Source organism: Oncorhynchus gorbuscha, linkage group LG18 (assembly GCF_021184085.1).
Source record: "Oncorhynchus gorbuscha isolate QuinsamMale2020 ecotype Even-year linkage group LG18, OgorEven_v1.0, whole genome shotgun sequence".
Classification (NCBI taxonomy): Eukaryota; Metazoa; Chordata; class Actinopteri; order Salmoniformes; family Salmonidae; genus Oncorhynchus; species Oncorhynchus gorbuscha.
Genome location: NC_060190.1, coordinates 44281155 through 44301891, shown reverse-complemented (window position 1 = coordinate 44301891; position 20737 = coordinate 44281155). Strand labels below are relative to the sequence as shown.

Below are 20737 nucleotides of genomic sequence, written 5' to 3'. Positions count from 1 at the left end.
GTGTGATAGCCAGGCTCAGCAAGAGAACATTTTGAAAATGGAAAAGCTTAATGGGAAGAAGATTAAAAGTCATGTCCCTGGTGCTTATCCTAGATTGAGGGCAGTCATCACTGGGGTCCCAATATCTGTGTTCGTAGATTATATTAAAAAGATATAGGCTCAGTCATGATGTAAGGTTATCAATACGACCCGGGTTGTGGAAAGCAGAAATGCCAGGTTGAGGGTATTGTGGAGATGACAAAATAGATATTGGTGTTAACAGATGTTACTGTTGGTTGTTGACATGCTGAGCAATCCTAAGGGTGGAGTGTTTCAGCATGATATAGATCAATTTCAATGAGGTTGGGGAGGTGTTTTGGGGGGAGGGTGTGGAGCCCTTACTGCTGCTCGATCATCCTATTTTTCTAACGTAATTGAGGAAAAAAAGAACAATCCGATATTCCTTTTTGATACTGTCGCAAAAGCAAACTAAAAAGCAGCATTCCCCAAGAGAGGATGACTTTCACTTTAGCAGTGATAAATTCATGAACTTCTTTGAGGAAAAGATTATGATTATAAGAAAGCAAATTACGGACTCCTCTTTAAATCTGCGTATTCCTTCAAAGCTCAGTTGTCTTGAGTCTGCACAACTCTGCTAGGACCTAGGATTAAGAGAGACGCTCAAGTGTTTTAGTACTATATCTCTTGACACAATGATGAAAATAATCATGGCCTCTAAACCTTCAAGCTGCATACTGGACCCTATTCCAACTAAACTACTGAAAGAGCTGCTTTCTGTGCTTGGCCCTCCTATGTTGAACATAATAAATGGCTCTCTATCCACCGGATGTGTACCAAACTCACTAAAAGTGGCAGTAATAAAGCCTCTCTTGAAAAAGCCAAACCTTGACCCAGAAAATATAAAAAACTATCGGCCTATATCGAATCTTCCATTCCTCTCAAATTTTTTAGAAAAGGCTGTTGCGCAGCAACTCACTGCCTTCCTGAAGACAAACAATGTATACGAAATGCTTCAGTCTGGTTTTAGACCCCATCATAGCACTGAGACGGCACTTGTGGTGGTAAATGTCATTTTAATGGCATCGGACCGAGGCTCTGCATCTGTCCTCGTGCTCCTAGACCTTAGTGCTGCTTTTGATACCGTCGATCACCACATTCTTGTGGAGAGATTGGAAACCCAAATTGGTCTACACGGACAAGTTCTGGCCTGGTTTAGATCTTATCTGTCGGAAAGATATCAGTTTGTCTCTGTGAATGGTTTTTCCTCTGACAAATCAACTGTAAATTTCAGTGTTCCTCAAGGTTCCGTTTTAGGACCACTATTGTTTTCACTATATATTTTACCTCTTGGGGATGTTATTCGAAAACATAATGTTAACTTTCACTGCTATGCGGATGACACACAGCTGTACATTTCAATGAAACATGGCGAAGCCCCAAAATTGCCCTTGCTCCAAGCATGTGTTTCAGACATAAGGAAGTGGATGGCTGCAAACTTTCTACTTTTAAACTCGTACAAAACAGAGATGCTTGTTCTAGGTCCCAAGAAACAAAGAGCTCTTCTGTTGAATCTGACAATTAATCTTAATGGTTGTACAGTCATCTCAAATAAAACTGTGAAGGACCTTTGCGTTACTCTGGACCCTGATCTCTCTTTTGAAGAACATATCAAGACCATTTCAAGGACAACTTTTTTCCATCTATGTAACATTGCAAAAATCAGAAACTTTCTGTCCAAAAATTATGCAGAAAAATTAATCCATGCTTTTGTCACTTCTAGGTTAGACTACTGCAATGCTCTACTTTCCGGCTACCCGGATAAAGCACTAAATAAACTTCAGTTAGTGCTAAATACGGCTGCTAGAATCCTGACTAGAACCAAAACATTTGATCATATTACTCCAGTGCTAGCCTCTCTACACTGGCTTCCTGTCAAAGCATGGGCTGATTTCAATGTTTTACTGCTAACGTACAAAGCATTACATGGGCTTGCTCCTACCTATCTCTCTGATTTGGTCCTGCCGTACATACCTACACGTACGTTACGGTCACAAGAAGCAGCCTCCTAATTGTCCCTAGAATTTCTAAGCAAACAGCTGGAGGCAGGGCTTTCTCCTATCGAGCTCCATTTTTATGGAACGGTCTGCCTACCCATGTCAGAGACGCAAACTCGGTCTCAACCTTTAAGTCTTTACTGAAGACTCATCTCTTCTCATCTCTGGCCCAGGAGTGGGAAGGTGAACGGAAAGGCTCTGGAGCAACGAACCGCCCTTGCTGTCTCTGCCTGGCCGGTTCCCCTCTTTCCACTGGGATTCTCTGCCTCTAACCCTATTACAGGGGCTGAGTCACTGGCTTACTGGGGCTCTCTCATGCCGTCCCTGGAAGGGGTGCGTCACCTGAGTGGGTTGATTCACTGATGTGGTCATCCTGTCTGGGTTGCCCCCCCCCCCTTGGGTTGTGCCATGGCGGAGATCTTTGTGGGCTATACTCAGCCTTGTCTCAGGATAGTAAGTTGGTGGTTGAAGATATCCCTCTAGTGGTGTGGGGGCTGTGCTTTGGCAAAGTGGGTGTTTTTTTTCCCTTCCTGTTTGGCCCCGTCCGGGGATGTCCTCGGATGGGGCCACAGTGTCTCCTGACCCCTCCTGTCTCAGCCTCCAGTATTTATGCTGCAGTAGTTTATGTGTCGGGGGGCTAGGGTCAGTTTGTTATATCTGGAGTACTTCTCCTGTCCTATTCGGTGTCCTGTGTGAATCTAAGTGTGCGTTCTCTAATTCTCTCCTTCTCTCTTTCTTGCTCTCTCTCAGAGGACCTGAACCCTAGGACCATGCCCCAGGACTACCTGACATGATGACTCCTTGCTCTCCCCAGTCCACCTGGCCGTGCTGCTGCTCCAGTTTCAACTGTTCTGCCTTATTATTATTCGACCATGCTGGTAATTTATGAACATTTGAACATCTTGGCCATGTTCTGTTATAATTTCCACCCGGCACAGCCAGAAGAGGACTGGCCACCCCACTTATGCTCTCTCTAATTCTCTCTTTCTTTCTCCCTCTCGGAGGACCTGAGCCCTAGGACCATGCCCCAGGACTACCTGACATGATGACTCCTTGCTGTCCCCAGTCCACCTGACCGTGCTGCTGCTCCAGTTTCAACTGTTCTGCCTTATTATTATTCGACCATGCTGGTCATTTATGAACATTTGAACATGTAGGCCATGTTCTGTTATAATCTCCACCCGGCACAGCTAGAATTGGACTGGCCACCCCTCATAGCCTGGTTCCTCTCTAGGTTTCTTCCTAGGGAGTTTTTCCTAGCCACCGTGCTTCTACACCTGCATTGCTTGCTGTTTGGGGTTTTAGGCTGGGTTTCTGTACAGCACTTTGAGATATCAGGTGATGTACGAAGGGCTATGTAAATACATTTGATTTGAAGTTAGGGATTTAATTTGGTTTTGAATTTTATGTTCCAATTGGGCAGATCATGATTGATCGTACATTCCAGCACAGTTGGTGGCGGCATTCACTTTTACTATTATTTTCGGGCCGCCATAATATCATAGAATAATTCGAATTTGCGCAAGCGCAGCAAGTCTGGTGTTTGTTTTCATCCCCTACGTGCAGTAGATGGCAGCAAATCTGCAGAACGATGTGGAAATATTTTGTAACAGTAGAGGTAGAAATCTTCTTCTCTGGTGGTTTTGTTTTGAGTCTTTGGGGGACCAAAACAACACGACGTAAATAATGTGTTAAAAGCCATTAGGGAATGATAGTTAAGCATTTGTCTCACATTCTTAAAATAGAAATACCATCAGCTGACATCGAAAGTACACCGTTCCATCTGCGTTAAATGCTCCTGAAGTCATCATTTTGGTAAGTTCTTTGACGGCTAGTCATAGGTAATTTAGATAGCTAACGTTAGCTGTGTAAACAGACAACGTCAACACACTGTGTATCAGCTGAATGCCTGTATCTAGTTTGCTTGCACAGCTGTACCATGTGACTGCAGCGTGTACGGTTGCGTTCGCTAGCTAGCCACCAACATTTGCACCGGTTAGATAGCTATATGAATAGCTATAACGTTAGATCGCTCGCCTTCAGCTACCCTCCCGGCTAAGCAACCTGGGCTGGGCCGTGATTTTTTAAAAAAATACATATTTAACCTTTTATTTCTAGCACTGACATGCCTTATACCGCTGCGCCACTCGGGAGCCCTGGGGCTAACGTTATGTCGCTAGTTAACAAGTTGTTTAGCTAACCAGCTCGTTAGGGCCAAGGTTGCTATTTACCTCTTAAACAGCAAGAGACTGTTGCCTATAGTCAAGACAAGCTAGCTATGTTAGTCTTAACAGAGATTATTTTTGATTTTCTTATTTAACCCGTGTTTAACTAGGCAAGTCAGTTAAGAACACATTCGTATTTACAATGACCGCCTACTTATAAAGCACCCCCTAGCCCGGATGAAGCTGTGCCAATTGTGCACCGGCCTATGCGACTCCCAATCACGGCCGGTTGTGATACAGACGGGATCGAACCTGTGTCAGTAGTGACACCTACTTAGTGCCTTACCCCCTCTGGAGCCTTGTTGTTTAATATTCCTGTACCGGGCATTTGGTCTGTATAATTATACTTTCCACTAACTTCTGTGTTTGTCCAATCAATGATTTTAATTGCAAGCGTTTGTTTTCACAGATGCTATTGCCTATGTGTAGATTTATTTAACTATCTAGCTAGATAACGGTCACACAGAATATATTTCAACTTGTTAACAACCAACTTGACGTGTATCTTTCAGATGCCATGGTAAAGGACTGCATTGGTCCGAAGATCATCTGAGCTACAGTCATTATCATGGAACAGAAAAGGCTTTCAGAATAAGTCACTTGCCCACACACATGAGTGCTGTGTTCCCCTTGCGCTGGGCCAAGCGCCATGCCTGACCGGGACAGCACCTACCTGTCAGGTGGTGGTGGGAGAAGCAGCAGCGGCGGCGGGGTGGGTACTAGTGTAAGCGAGGAAGTGGGGTCTGGTTTAGGAGGGGGCACGGGAGAAGGCCGGGGGGGGGATCCGCAGGGGGTGAAGACTGTGGCTCTGGTTCTGGGGGCATGGGTGGAGGAGGGGCCCTGGGGAATGGGAACAACTGCGGTGGAGCCGGGGGGCCTGGGGTCAGGACCGGCCCCGGATGGGGTCTGCAGAGACTTCTTGAGGAACGTGTGTAAGAGGGGCAAACGCTGCCGCTTCAAACACCCCGACTTCAACGAGGTGCCAGACCTCGGGGTGCAGAAGAACGAGTTTGTATTCTGCCACGACTACCAGAACAAGGAGTGTGTCCGCTCCAACTGCCGCTTCGTCCACGGCTCCAAGGAGGATGAGGACTACTATAAGAAGTCAGGGGAGCTACCCCTCAGGTTGAGGGGGAAAGTAGCTGCAGGACTGGGCCTGTCCCCCATGGACCTCCCACACAGCCGAGGGGAGGTCCCCATCTGCAGGGACTTTCTGAAGGGTGAGTGCCAGCGGGGCAGCAAGTGTAAGTTCCGGCACGTCATGAAGGACAACGAGTATGAGCCGGCAAGAGTGGGTGTGGGGAGTGTGTTGGGCCCAGGGTCCAGTGGGATGGTGAACACAGGCGGAGGGGTTGGGGTGGGTGCCTGTGGAGGCATGGCTGGACTGGTGGGGGGTGGAGGCGGGGGCAACATGATTGGGATGGGCTGCCCAAGCCTTGGGGGTTGCAGAGACCTGGGTATCTTAGGGGTTGGAGGAGTAGGGGTAAGTGGGATTGGGGGGTTGCATCTCCATGGGGGCCTCAGGACCTCGTCGTTTTGACAGGGGCCCCTGCTCGGTGTACGACCCCCTGTTTGAGAGCGGTCTGTATGAGACATCGCCCCTGGAAGCCCCTGTGGACCACACAATGCTGCAGCTGAAGAGACGCAGGCTGGAGGGTCTCCGGCTGGACGGGAACGGAGGGGGGGCACTATGAGCTGGGGGTGCAGGCTGCCCTCTCACCCCAGCCGCTGGAGTACAGGTTTCTGGAGGAGGAAAACACCCTGCTGAGGAGGAGAGTGGATGAATTGAAGAAACAGGTCAGTCTTGCAGACGGGTGATGATGAACATCCCTCCACACATAATCAACAACCACACATAACAATACAATGTATTTATTAACTTTTTAAGATCACTCCTCAAACACCTTGTTAATCTTTTCTTCAGGTCTCAAACCTCATGGCCACCAACGAGGTGCTGCTGGAGCAGAATGCCCAGTTCCGGAGCCAGACCAAGGTGTCGGTGATGACCCTGTCCTCCACCCCAGCCCCCTCTGAGCAGACCATGGCGTCCCCCGTGGGCTCGGTCAGTTCCTACAACCACAGCGTCGCCCAGACCCATACCACCCTGAGCAGCGCCGGGCTGCAGCCTCGTACCGTCACCCTTACACAGCAGGACCTAGTGGCCCCCACCGGTGCCCCTACAGTGCCCCCATCTAATGCTGCCCCACCCAGCATTCCCCTGCCCCACCTCAATCCCGAGATCACCCCGCTCTCAGCCGCCCTGGTTCAGACCATTGCCCAGGGCATGGTGCCTCCCGTCTCCATGGCACCCGTCACAGTTTCAGTGGCACCGGTGGCTGTATCCATGGCACAGCCTCTGCCTGGCATCACTATAAGCCATGCCACCACCCCCATGGTGTCATACCCTATCGCCAGCCAGAGTATGAGGATCACCACCATACCTCACTGATGCAGCACACTCTCTAGGACCCTCCCATAGAACTAAAGATGGAATTCTACATACCATCCCTCTCTCAAGTTTTAATTACCCACTGCTGAATGACTTGAGGGGAGACGTTGAGGTGGGTGATCCCTATGCCCACATGCCATGGGCAGAGAAAAGGTTAATGATGATAGGATGCCTTCACCACACAAACCCTGCTCTGTGGCAGCGTTGCAGGTAGTCCCTGAGGTGACCTCTGAACTTCTTAAATGTTTGTGTGCCAAAGGGACTTCTTCAAAGCGACACCAAAATTAACAACAAACTGTAAAAACGTCAGGGTGATGTTCTTTGACAAATGACAGTCATGACATTGCAAGGGGTTTATGACATTTCAGTAGCTTCCAATATTTATGTTTTTGGGTTTTGCTTGTGTAACTTTGCTTGTGTAACTCAGAAGAAAATTAATTTGTCCTGTTATTACTAATTAATCAAGTTATTTAGAGTAATGTTATGGGAGGATAAGGTTACTGATTGACACACCATCAGATACATTTTCCAGTGTTTGAAGCATTGGTATCTTTGCCCTTACCAGCCTAAACTCAGTTGAGCCTAAACAAAGGTAAGTCTACCATGAAGGGAATAAGCTTGGAATAGAAACACCTTTAGTAAACATGTTTTTGATCAATTCCAAATGTACTCAGCGTTTTATACATTTACATTTGTAATTTAGCAGACGCTCTTATTCAGAGCAACTTAGTTAGTGCATTCATCTTAAAAGATAGCTAGGTGGGCCAACCACATTTCAGTCATAGCTACTTTGAGGAAAAATGTGCTTACTATCTGTAAAGTCAGTGCCCAGGTGGTTCCACCTTGGGGTGCCAGGACAGAGAAAAGCTTTGACTGAGCTGGAGCTGCCCTCCCGTAGGGGTGGGAGGGCCAAGAGACCAGAGGTGGCAGAGTACTTGGTTTGGTGTAGGGTATCAGCATAGTGTGCTTCACAGTGTACTTCTACACCTGCATTGCTTGCTGTTTGGGGGTTTTGGCTGGGTTTCTGTACAGCACTTTGTGACATCAGAAGGGCTTTAGAATAAATTAGATTGATTGAGCTTGAAGGTAAGGAGTGACAGTTCCTCTTGCTGCTCCCTAGGCAAGTACCTTGTACTGGATACAAACTTTGACTGGAAGCCAGTGGAATGTACGAGGGGCGTGGTGACATGGGAGAACTTGGGAAGGTTGAACACCATGCGGGCTGCGGCATTCTGGTAAGTTGCAGGGTTTTGATGGAACGAGCAGAAAGCCCAGCCAACAGCGTTTGCATTTGTCCAGATGAGAGAATACAAGTGCCGCTTCCTGTGTGAGGTAGGGTCATGCCCTGTTGCCACCTGGGTGTTTTTGCTATGTCATCTGCAGAGCAATGATAGGAGAGACCATGTGAGGATAATGCGGAGCCACAGGAGAGCAGTCTCGGTTGAGTGACCGGTCTTGAAGCCTGACTTGTTAGGGTCAAGAAGATAGTTCTGAGAGCGATAGCAAAAGAGTTGGTCAGAGACCGCACGCTCAAGTGTCTTGGAAATAAAAGGATACCGGTCTGTAGTGTGATGTCAGAGGGGTCGTGTGTTGGTTTCTTGAGGAGGGGAGTGACTCGGGCCATTTTCAAGTCAGAGCGGACGAAGCCTGTGGTCAGGGATAAGTTGAGGGAAGTAAGGAATGGGAGAGAGTCTCCAGAGATGGTCTGGAGGGGATGGGGTCGAGCGGGCAGGTTTTAGGGCGGCCGTACCTCAAGTCACAGGATTTCATCTGGAGAGAGAGGAGAAAGATGTCTAGGAGTAGTTCTGTGTGAATGAGACAGATAGGGAGGGGGTGAAGGGTTGAGGAGGAAAATACAGTAGGTGGCGGCATGCACAAACAAAATGTAAGAACGCCATGATAATGAAGAAGAAGGTGCCTGCTGATTTGAGATGATTCCACAAAGCCAATTTATGCTTGATCCAAAAATGTGGTAGGTGGGGGCGGTATGTTCTGTATAAACAAACTTACTTTCTTGACAACTTCCTTCACAATAGCTCTGCTCCGCAAGAAGTAATAAAGCCCTGACATCTACGGAGGCTGCATCACAGTAAATGCTGTATGGCCACTTCAGATTCGGATTAACCATTCAGATCCTTTTATGCTTGGGATCCGGAGGCTCGCTATGGAGAGTGTGACAATTGCGGAGGCCAAATCGAGTTCCACCCCGCATCTCTGTGGGCCTCCCAATTGTATCAATACAGAGGGCTCCGTATAGCTCCGCATTGACATAATTGGTTACGATAGGTGGCGGCGGTACATCCTTGTACATACAGTGGAGGATGGCTCATAATAATGGCTGGAACGGAGCGAATGGAATAGCATCAAACTCATGGAAACCATATGTTTGATGTATTTGATACTATTCCACTTATTCCCGAACAGAAAGCGCCCCAGTTTAGCGAGTCCGTCTTCCCGCACTACACACTCAGTGCCCCCCTGCCCAAAAAAAGCAACATTCTGCACTAACAATTTTTTATTCAGACATTTGGAACAACACAAATAAACAATCATAACATTTAAAACGACATAAACATATATGCATATAAGACTCATATCAAAATAAGTAACAAAGATAAATAAAAACAAATTTGTGTTGATTTGGCACTCGAGCATCAATACATTTACCCATCCCCCAACACTATCAACCAAGAGCCAAGACTAAACCAATTCACCTTGGTGGTGTGCAGACTGGTTTTATATTATTCTTAACGATTTCGCACAAACCAGACAAAAATGCAACAATAAGTTTGTGAAACTATATATTCACAGTATTATGAATTCAGGTTTATTTGGTAGCATGTCATAGTGTAACTGATTTTACTAATGTCGTTAGTTAGAGGTGCGCTATTTGATAGGGGGAGCGAGAGAATCTATCTCGGACTTTCAGTGGGGAGACCCGAGGTCAACCTACCCCCGCCTGCCTAGCTCACAAACTAGAATCAGGACGCCCACTCCGACAAGGTTAATTGACCCACAGTCCCACACGGTGACATGATATCATTGACGTGACGTGCAAATGAGCGATAGAAAACCGATCGCGCAAATGTCACCATTCCCAAAAAATATATACGGGTGTCCGGTGCCACCCCCGGCAAGATGCCGCCTTGGGCGGTTGCCCATGTAGTCTATACCTAAATCCGCCACTGAACACACTAGACTACTACAACACAGTTTCCCCTGCCATAAACCCTCACATTGGTGGCACAAAAGAAAGACGATGATTATGTGGAGGTTCGTACAGAAATTCCTCAATGTGTGTCTTTTAGATCAAATTATTTGTCTGCAATATGTGATCTTTATGGATTGTGAGGTTTGAATAGTGTGAAGACAATATATTTGGTGAGAATCACAACATAGGGTACAAAATCCATTCTAGCTCTTAAAGGGGCAGTAGCCTTCCTTGGGTGTACAATTTTCAATTACAATATTAAATATTCTGCAGTTATTCTATTGCTATTTATATACCAATCAAATGTACATGTTAAAGGGCCTCCCGGGTGGTCTAAGGCTGTGCCACCAGAGACTCTGGGTTTGAGCCCAGGCTCTGTCGCAGCCGGCCAAGACCGGGAGGTCCATGAGGCGATGCACAATTGGCCTAGTGTCGTCCGGGTTAGGGAATGTTTGTCGGTAGGGATACCCTTGTCTCATCGCGCACTAGCGACTCCTGTGGCAGGCTGGGCGCAGTGCACGCTGACCAGGTCGCTAGGTGCATGGTGTTTCCTCTGACACATTGGTGCGACTGGCTTCCGGGTTGGATGTGCGCTGTGTTAAGAAGCAGTGAACAGGCAGTTAACCCACTGTTCCTCGACCGTCATTGAAAATAAGAATTTGTTCTTAACTGACTTGCCTAGTTAAATAAAGGTAAAAAATAATAATAATCTAGCCAACTTCACATACTGTATAGATAGCTATCTAAGTGAATGAAATATCATCTACCTAACTTAATATTATCTAGCTATTACTGTAAAAAACAAACTCCAAATGCATTTGTAGGTAGCTAGCTAAGAGCCATGGAGGAGGGTGAAAGGATAGCAGTCCCAACTGTCAGTGAGAGAGTAGGCTATTCTGGATAGGGCAGGTAATTGTGTGTAGTTCCTGTCCCTAGAAGTGAGGATGGAGATAATAGTAACATAATATTCAGTGCTGTGTAATTTGACTATAATGAAGTCTGTTTCTTGTGAGGTTTTCTGTTCTCAGATGAAGAGAGCTATGAAAGCCTGTCCTCAGATGAAGAGAGCTATGAAAGCTTGTCTACATATGAAATGGTTCCAATGAAGAGCAGTGATTTTCAGTCCTGGTCCTGGGGACTCAAAGGGGTGCACATTTTGCCTTAGCACTGCACAGCATATTCAAATGATCAACTCATCATCGAGCTTGAAGTGGTATTTATGTATTTATTTGTGACACTATCCTTGTTATGATCCTGTTATTGTCACATGCTACATGTGCACATATGTGTGCCCATGCATCTATCTATCCAATGTTATTATGATTTGTTATCAGGGATATTATACTTTAGTAATATACAATGACCTGATGATGTAAAAGTCTAATCATTTCGTTGTCTTCCATATTCCTACAGATACCTTGCAACTGGAGATTCCTTCAAAACGATTGCCTGCAGTTAACGTGTAGGGCACTGCAAGGTTGGGTGACCAGGGCCATCTGAGACTGCCTACTAGAGGAATTCAGGTGTGTGAAGGCCACATGTGTCCTGCATAACTTCTTGAGGGTGGACACGAGGACCAGGAGGGGGTCTGCTGCTCTGCGGGATGTTTCAAGTATGGGGTCCAACAACGCAGCAAGAGAGGCAATCCGTGTGCAGGAGATCTTCACCTCCTACTTCTTGGAAGAGAGTGCTGTTCCCTGGCAACACCATAGACTACACGATGCACAACCAAAGGCTCTTTTAAGAGCCATTCACATTACAGTAAGAGTATTCTTCCATTTTCTTTGCTATGTCAACTGCAGGTATTCAATTCCCAGTTTCTCTCCCTTTGATTTCTACTTCTCAGGTGAGGGTGATGTTTAGGTAAGGGTGTGATGTCTGTACAAAAAATCTGGCTATTTGAATTCACACATATTGAAAAAAAAAGTAGAACAATTAGACACCCTATAACCTACACACTCATGTATCAATCTGATTGATGGATTGTGTTCTGTGGTAAGCAGGCTAAGGTGTATAACTGTGGCTCCTTCCACCTTCAAGAATAGGCAAGAGGGCCAACCATGGAGAGTAGTAAGACACTTCATTATTGCTATATTGTTTGTCCGTTCATGTTTTTCAGCATAAAGTACTCTGCAGCCACCTAGTGTGGTGTGGACACCAGGTGAGGCCACATGTAACAGTATAGCTTCCGTCCCTCTCCTCGTCCTTACCTGGGCTTGAACCAGGGACCCTCTGCACACAACAGTCACTCTCGAAGCATCGTTACCCATCGCTCCACTTTCACACCGGTTACACAGATTCCTGTTGAACACTGTCTCTTTAACTACCTTATTTTCTCAAAAACAGTCTCTCCTTCACTTCATCCCTCTCTCCTCTTTTCCCTAAATCCTTTAGGTTATATCAGCTGTGTCGATGAACCCCTCCCGCATCTGAACTGGCTACATAGAGGGTACAGCATGATCAGAGGTGAGAGGTCAATTGGTTAGGTCAACACAAAGTATTATTAAATATGCTTTACATTGAAATACAGATAGATGCAGTAGTCCCAGAGTTAATGATCCATGGTCAGTTTTGCATTTCACCTCCTGATTATTATGATGACTAACAATGTTAGAATTTTAAAAAATAAACGAGGCTTAAACATGCTATCGCTCTCTCTCCATCTGTCTCTCGTCTGCAGATATTTTTTGATGTGAGAGAGGTTGCCAACCCCCAGTCCCATCATCACCACCTCACCCGCTTTTAAGATAACCTTCGGGCCGACTAGAGACACTATGTAATTGTGATGAACTGGGAGAATATTTGGGTTCCACTGTGATTCATGAATCATATGCTGCCTTCCCTGCTCCTATGTTCTTACCTCTTTCCCTTTCCGTCTTTTACACCTCTCTCGCCACTTCCTTTCTAACCTCTGTTTTTATAATGCACAACAGATGTGCATTGAAGTACAGATTGAACTTTTATAATATTTATAACACTTGGATAATGAACTTCTTTCAATAAAGTGTTTCACAATCTCTGCTGTTTGAAATTAACCCCCATTTGATGAATACTACATCCATCCTGTTTATCAGATCAATGCAGATGAAGGGCATTAGATATTGAGATTAACAAGTTTTAGAGTATTTACTTGAGGCATAGGAAGTGTAGTGTAGTGTTTAAATTATTTTAAAAAAAATCTGTATATATGAATTACAAATCAGCCTTTATCTAGTTAAATCCTATTTCTAGTCTTAGTTACAATGTGTAACCATTGATGTCCCAAGACCAAGATTGGTAAACACTTTGAAGTGTATAGTTGAAATACATACATGCAAACACAGCATCATACAAAGACTGGAATGTGATACTCCTGGTATTGGATATGACTGAAAAATATTCTCAAAGACATTCATACCTGAACTGCACCTTATTTGCCAAGGTAGAGTACATGATCATTGAATATATTAAATGTACAGGCTACAATGTAGGGATCTCATGCTATTATTTGTATTTTATTTCACCTTTATTGAACCAGGTAGGCAAGTTGAGAACAAGTTCTCATTTACAATTGCGAACTGGCCAAGATAAAGCATAGCAGTTCGACACATACAACAACAGAGTTACACATGGAGTAAAACAAACATACAGTCATTAATACAGTAGAAATAAGTCTATATACGATGTGAGAAAATGAGGTGAGATAAGGGAGGTAAAGGCAAAAAAATGCCATGGTGGCAAAGTAAATACAATATAGCAAGTAAAACACTGGAATGGTAGATTTGCAGTGGAAGAATGTGCAAAGTAGAAATAAAAATAATGGGGTGCAAAATAAATAAATACAGTAGGGAAAGAGGTAGTTGTTTGGGCTAAATTATAGATGGGCTATGTACAGGTGTAGTAATCTGTGAGCTGCTCTGACAGCTGGTGCTTAAAGCTAGTGAGGGAGATAAGTGTTTCCAGTTTCAGAGATTTTTGTAGTTCGTTCCAGTCAATGGCAGCAGAGAACTGGAAGGAGAGGCGACCAAAGAAATAATTGGTTTTGGGGATGACCAGAGAGATATACCTGCTGGAGCGCGTGCTACAGGTGGGTGATGCTATGGTGACCAGCGAGCTGGGATAAGGGGGGACTTTACCTAGCAGGGTCTTGTAGATGACATGGAGCCAGTGTGTTTGGCGACGAGTATGAAGCGAGGGCCAGCCAACGAAGCGTACAGGTCGCAATGGTGGGTAGTATATGGGGCTTTGGTGACAAAACGGATGGCACTGTGATAGACTGCATCCAATTTGTTGAGTAGGGTATTGGAGGCTATTTTGTAAATGACATCGCCGAAGTCGAGGATTGGTAGGATGGTCTGTTTTACAAGGGTATGTTTGGCAACATGAGTGAAGGATGCTTTGGTGCGAAATAGGAAGCAAATTCTAGATTTAACTTTGGATTGGATATGTTTGTTGTGGGTCTGGAAGGAGAGTTTACAGTCTAACCAGACACCTAGGTATTTGTAGTTGTCCACGTATTCTAAGTCAGAGCCGTCCAGAGTAGTGATGTTGGACAGGCGGGCAGGTGCAGGCAGCGATCGAGATGAGATAATAACTACATGTATATACAGTTGAAGTCTGAAGTTTACATACACCTTAGCTTAAACTCAGTTTTTCACAATTCCTGACATTTATTCCGAGTAAACATTTCCTATTTTAGGTCAGTTTAGGATCACCACTTTATTTTAAGAATGTTAAATGTCAGAATAATAGTAGAGAGAAATATTTATTTCAGCTTTTATTTTGTTCATCACATTCCCAGTGGGTCAGAAGTTTACATACACTCAGTTAGTATTTGGTAGCACTGCCTTTAAATGGTTTAACTTTGGTCAAACGTTTCGGGTAGCCTTCCACAAGCTTCCCATAATAAGTTGGGTGAATTTTGGCCCATTCCTTCTGACAGAGCTGGTGTAAGGTCTATAGGTTTATAGGCCTCCTTGCTCGCACAAGCTTTAACTTCCTGACTGATGTCTTGAGATGTTGCTTCAATATATTCATATAATTTTCCTACCCCATGATGCCATCTATTTTGTGAAGTGCTCCAGTCCCTCCTGCAGCAAGCACCCCCACAACATGATGCTGCCACCCCTGTGCTTCATGGTTGGGATGATGTTCTTCGGCTTGCAAGCCTCCCCATCTTCCTCCAAATGTAACAATGGTCATTATGGCCAAACAGTTCTATTTTTGTTTCATCAGACCAGAGAGCATTTCTCCAAAAAGTACGATCTTTGTCCCCATGTGCAGTTGCAAACCGTAGTCTGGCTTTTTTTATGGCAGTTTTGGAGCAATGGCTTCTTCCACGCTGAGCGTCCTTTCACGTTATACGATATAGGACTCGTTTTACTGTGGATATAGATACTTTTGTACCTGCTTCCTCCAGAATCTTCACAAGGTCCTTTGCTGTTGTTCTGGGATTGATTTGCGTTTTTCGCATCAAAGTACGTTCATGTCTAGGAGACAGAACCTGTCTCCTTCCTGAGCGGTATGACGGCTGCATGGTCCTATGGTGTTTATAGTTGCGTACTATTGTTTATACAGATGAACGTGGTACCTTCAGGCATTTGGAAATTGCTCCCAAGGATGAACCAGACTTGTGGAGGTCTACAATTTGTTTTCTGAAGTCTTGGCTGAATTATTTTGTTTTTCCCATGATGTCAAGCAAAGAGGCAATGAGTTTGAAGGTAGATCTTGAAATACATTGTAACGACGTTCGTCTGTTGAAGAAAAAGAGTCGGACCGAAATGCAGCGTGTTGGTTACTCATGACTTTAATGAAAGAAAACGCGGTACATGAAATAACTGAAACTAAATACAAAAAACAACAAAACGGAACGTGAAACTATTACAGCCTATCTGGTGACCAAAACACAAAGACAGGAACAATCACCCACGAAATACAAAGCGAAACTCAGGCTGCCTAAATACGGTTCCCAATCAGAGACAACGATAAGCACCTGACTCTAATTGAGAATCGCCTCAGGCAGCCAAGCCTAACAACACCCCTAATCAGCCGCGATCCCAAATACTACAAACCCCAATACGAAACACAACATATAAACCCATGTCACACCCTGGCCTACCCAAACATATAACAAAAACACAAAATACAATGACCAAGGCGTGACATACATCCACAGGTACATCACAAATTGACTCAAATGATGTCAATTAGCCTATCAGAAGCTTCTAAAGCCATTACATCATTTTCTGGAATTTTCCAAGCTGTTTAATGGCACAGTCAACTTAGTGTATATAATCAAATAAAATTTTATTTGTCACATACACATGGTTAGCAGATGTTAATGCGAGTGTAGCGAAATGCTTGTGCTTCTAGTTCCGACAATGCAGTAATAACCAACAAGTAATCTAACTAACAATTCCAAAACTACTGTTTTATACACAGTGTAAGGGGATAAAGAATATGTACATAAAGATATATGAATGAGTGATGGTACAGAGCAGCATAGGCAAGATACAGTAGATGGTATCGAGTACAGTATATACATATGAGATGAGTATGTAAACAAAGTGGCATAGTTAAAGTGGTTAGTGATACATGTATTACATAAGGATGCAGTCGATGATATAGAGTACAGTATATACGTATGCATATGAGATGAATAATGTAGGGTATGTAACATTATATAAGGTAGCATTGTTTAAAGTGGCTAGTGATATATTTACATCATTTCCCATCAATTCCCATTATTAAAGTGGCTGGAGTTGAGTCAGTGTCAGTGTGTTGGCAGCAGCCACTCAATGTTAGTGGTGGCTGTTTAACAGTCTGATGGCCTTGAGATAGAAGCTGTGTTTCAGTCTCTCGGTCCCAGCTTTGATGCACCTGTACTGACCTCGCCTTCTGGATGATAGCGGGGTGAACAGGCAGTGGCTCGGGTGGTTATTGTCCTTGATGATCTTTATGGCCTTCCTGTAACATTGGGTGGTGTAGGTGTCCTCGAGGGCAGGTAGTTTGCCCCCGGTTTGTCTGTAAACAGTTGTTGGACTTGACTTGTGTCATGCACAAGGTAGATGTCCTAACCCACTTGCCAAAACTATAGTTTGTTAACAAGGAATTTGTGGAGTGGTAGAAAAATGAGTTTTAATGACTCCAACTTGTATGTATGTAAACTTCCGACTCCAACCTTGGCACACATTTATGTTATATTCTACTCAATCCATTGGCTTCATTAATGTCCTTCAGACTGTTTTTTGATAGCTTGATAGCTGACGTTCATAGCTTGGTTCATAGCTTGGTTCTGAACTAATATGTATACCAAACGTTGGGGTCCATACACAGATCGGCTAGATAGCTAGCTACACATCCATAGGCATACAGGTATTTTAATCATCCACTGCACAATAAGCAAGAACATAGCTAGAGATGTTATTTCATCTATCTGCATTGCATGGCAAATATCAGCAAGGCAAACTTACAAAACTGTACATTCAATTTTCAGTAAATGCTTTAGCTAGCTAGATTCTTTACATCTTCGGAGGCTCCGCAATTGTGTCACACCCTCAGTATGGTATTTTTTTTTTTTTACCTTTATTTAACCAGGCAAGTCAGTTAAGAACATATTCTTATTTTCAATGACGGCCTGGGAACAGTGGGTTAACTGCCTGTTCAGGGGCAGAACGACAGATTTGTTTGTACCTTGTCGGGGGTTTGAACTCGCAACCTTCCGGTTACTAGTCCAACGCTCTAACCACTAGGCTACGCTGGTTAGTAAGGGATAAGCAGTAAGGGGAAGTCACTACCATCAGGGGTCTTTTACATTTTTTAAATTCTGTGTTACAGCATTCAACCCACATAATTTATAATGAATGTAATATTTTAAAAATATATCGAAATCGAAAAAACATTATTTTTTAAATTACCGAAACGAAACATACTAAAAAAGCACTAATCCCTCAGCACTAAAACAACGCTAAGGGTGGCAGAGTTTTGTCTAGAATGGAAACAGATTTTGTCAAATTGGACTTTTCGTAGCACTAGCAGGTTATGATAATTAACGTAGTAGGTTAGGATAATTAGGTTATGGTTAGGTGTTATGTACCTCAGCAAGCAAACCAAAAATGTTGCTCAAACAGAGGGGGGAACTAACAGGTGGGATTTTAGGAGGTGTTCTGAAAGGTGACTGGCAACAACAACTGGGACCTACTGTCATGTTTTGTCATTTATTATCAAATGTTGCTGGTCTTATTAATCCCTCTCTCTCCCCCTCCCTCTCTCAGATCGGTTCCTGCTCCCAGGTTCCTATTCCCCTAATCATCATTTAGTCTTCCCACACCTGTTCCCGATCCTTTTCCCTGATTAGAGTCCCTATTTCACTCCTTGTTTCCCGTACCTGCCCTGTCGGATCCTCATCTATAATTCACCGTGCTGTGTCTATGTTTTGCCCTGTCGTGTCGTGTTTCCCTCAGATGCTGCGTGGTGAGCAGGTGTCTGAGTCTGCTAGGTTCAAGTGCCTTCCCGAGGCAACCTGCAGTTCTCGATCAAGTCTCCAGTCCGTTCTCGTCTTTACGTGTAGTATTATGCTTTTTGTTTTGTAAAGTTTATTCTGGATTAAATACTCTGTTTTCGCCAAGTCGCTTTTGGGTCCTCATTCACCAGCATGACACCTACCTAAGACACCCACCATGAGCACCCACTAAGTTTGCCCAAGAAGAGCCCAACAAAATAAAAACTCACACCAAACTTAAAGACAGGAAGCAAAACATAAAAATGAGGGAAGTCAGATAAAGGATTGTTTTTTAGAAATCAAATAGGGAAAGCCAACCAAAGGTGTTAACCCTCCCATCTCTCAAGTTTGCCCAAGAAGAGCCCAACAAAATAAAAACTCACACCAAACTTAAAGACAGGAAGCAAAACATAAAAATGAGGGAAGTCAGATAAAGGATTGTTTTTTAGAAATCAAATAGGGAAAGCCAACCAAAGGTGTTAACCCTCCACATCTCTCAAGCCAACTGGGGCACTGACTAAAGAGGTGACACCCATCGGTGTGCCCAATGTGCTAACGTCCAACCTCGAAATATAAACGGAAAAACCAAAGCCTGTAAAAGTTAGGCAAGGGGTTAGGGTTAGCTAAAATGCAATAAATAAATAGTTTGACATCAATTTGACAAAAGCTGTACCATCTAGCCATGACCCTGATACAGGCTTTAGGGGGGGGGGGGGATTGCATTGGCGACCTGTCATTCAGGGCAGGTGGAGCAGTTTGTAAGCAATGTAAAAAAATATATGAAAAAATAAAGCTGCATACAAACATAATCTCTTTTTTGCTTTCTTGAGAATGGCAGCTTCAAAATGCAGATGTTTGCCCCACCAATATGTACTAAAATCGCCACTGGGGGATTGGGAAAGAATAGGAGCTCTGCAAGTGTAAAATAAACAGAAGTGCATGGTTATAGTCTGTGAATTTCTTTTCTGTATTCACTATATGGGTAATTTTGGGTACAACTCTGAAAAACATAATGAATAGGCCTACTATATGTTGTTTTGGGGGGATCCAATGTGTTCATTTCCCCCGCAGCTGTGCCTTCTCGTCTCTCAAATCGAAATAGATGCCTGGGGTGGGAGAATTTTTCATAGACATTTTTACAGATTCGAACAATTTAATACTGCTTTCGCGGCACTTCAGCACGCAGTGACAGTTCGCTTCAGTTTTTCCGCAACCCTAAGCTTTAGTTGCCAACTATCGACCCATGACAAGGCAAGCATACGAAATCAGGAATGAGTCAAATAATTCGACTGCTGCTTTTCTCTTCAGTCCGTGCTATCTGGGATCCTTAAGACGTCGAACTCTGACGTCACCCCATTGAAATAGACATTTTAACTGGTAATAGTTGGTTAAGGGTTAAGGGAAGGGACGTCCCAAGAATCCCTGATAGCAGTAATCATTTTCATTTTATGGGCTGGGCGTATTTTGGTTCTGGTAACGGCACTGGCTAGATTCTAGAACACAGCCCTGGCCTAGTCTAGTGTGTTCATATGTTTTTCCTCCTTGAAAGACAACACATGGAGGAGTAGCTAGCTACGTATTGAAATGTGTTATTGTAATTTTTTAGTAAATGGCTTATGAAGTTGTGTACTCAACGTTTAATGCCACGCATTGTCTAAATTTGGCAGTACCCGCTAAGAAGACTGGCTGGATTATGAACAAATAGAGATGCAGTTTTAAAATCAACTAGATACCTAGCCTATTCGTCAGTACTGAGTTGTAGCCGACATTAGATAGCAGTCTGTTGAAAAGTAGGCATTGAAGAACTTGCGCTAGCTTACATTTTCTGTCAGAAAACGCCACGATGCAAAATCCGGACTCGGGGCAGGGAGAATCCACCAAGGACGCATCTGGTTCGGCCCATTCCGAAAAGAATACACCGAATAGTTTAGAAATTGAAACCCCCAAACCACAAGGTGTTGACGCTGTATCGGTTCTTTGGACATTCGGCAAGTGCCTAGGTGCCTTGCTGCCCGTTTATCTGGCAGGGTACTACCGGGTTAGCACCAGTCTGTTGGTGTTCGGGCTCATGGTCTACACGGGATGGAAGCACTCACGCGAGGCAAAAGAAGCTCGTCTGCGGTCCGCCATTCACCACAATGACAACGAACAACAATATTCAGACATGAAAATGTTAAAAAGTAAAAAGGATCTCCCTGCTTGGGTAAGATAACTTTGATAACCATTGGTCACTGATAAGGTGCTCCATTATCTATGCTTAACGTGGTCCCCTTCCTCCCAATCAGATGCCACAAGTCGACCTCCTCCACCTAGCTAGTT

General features: G+C 44.3%; 1 protein-coding gene and 1 pseudogene across 1 annotated transcript in view; both read left to right on the top strand.

The window, feature by feature from the left end:
- The first annotated feature begins 3362 nt into the window (after window positions 1-3362).
- On the top strand, window positions 3363-7393 carry LOC124003485 (annotated as a pseudogene).
- A 12502-nt stretch (window positions 7394-19895) lies between these two features.
- LOC124002962 (extended synaptotagmin-1-like) overlaps window positions 19896-20737 on the top strand; it is a 38290-nt gene continuing 37448 nt past the window's right edge. Inside the window, exon 1 of the mRNA XM_046310830.1 lies at window positions 19896-20621. Coding sequence (XP_046166786.1) covers window positions 20262-20621 — 360 coding nt within the window. The 5' untranslated portion in view covers window positions 19896-20261. The remainder of the gene's footprint in view (window positions 20622-20737) is intronic.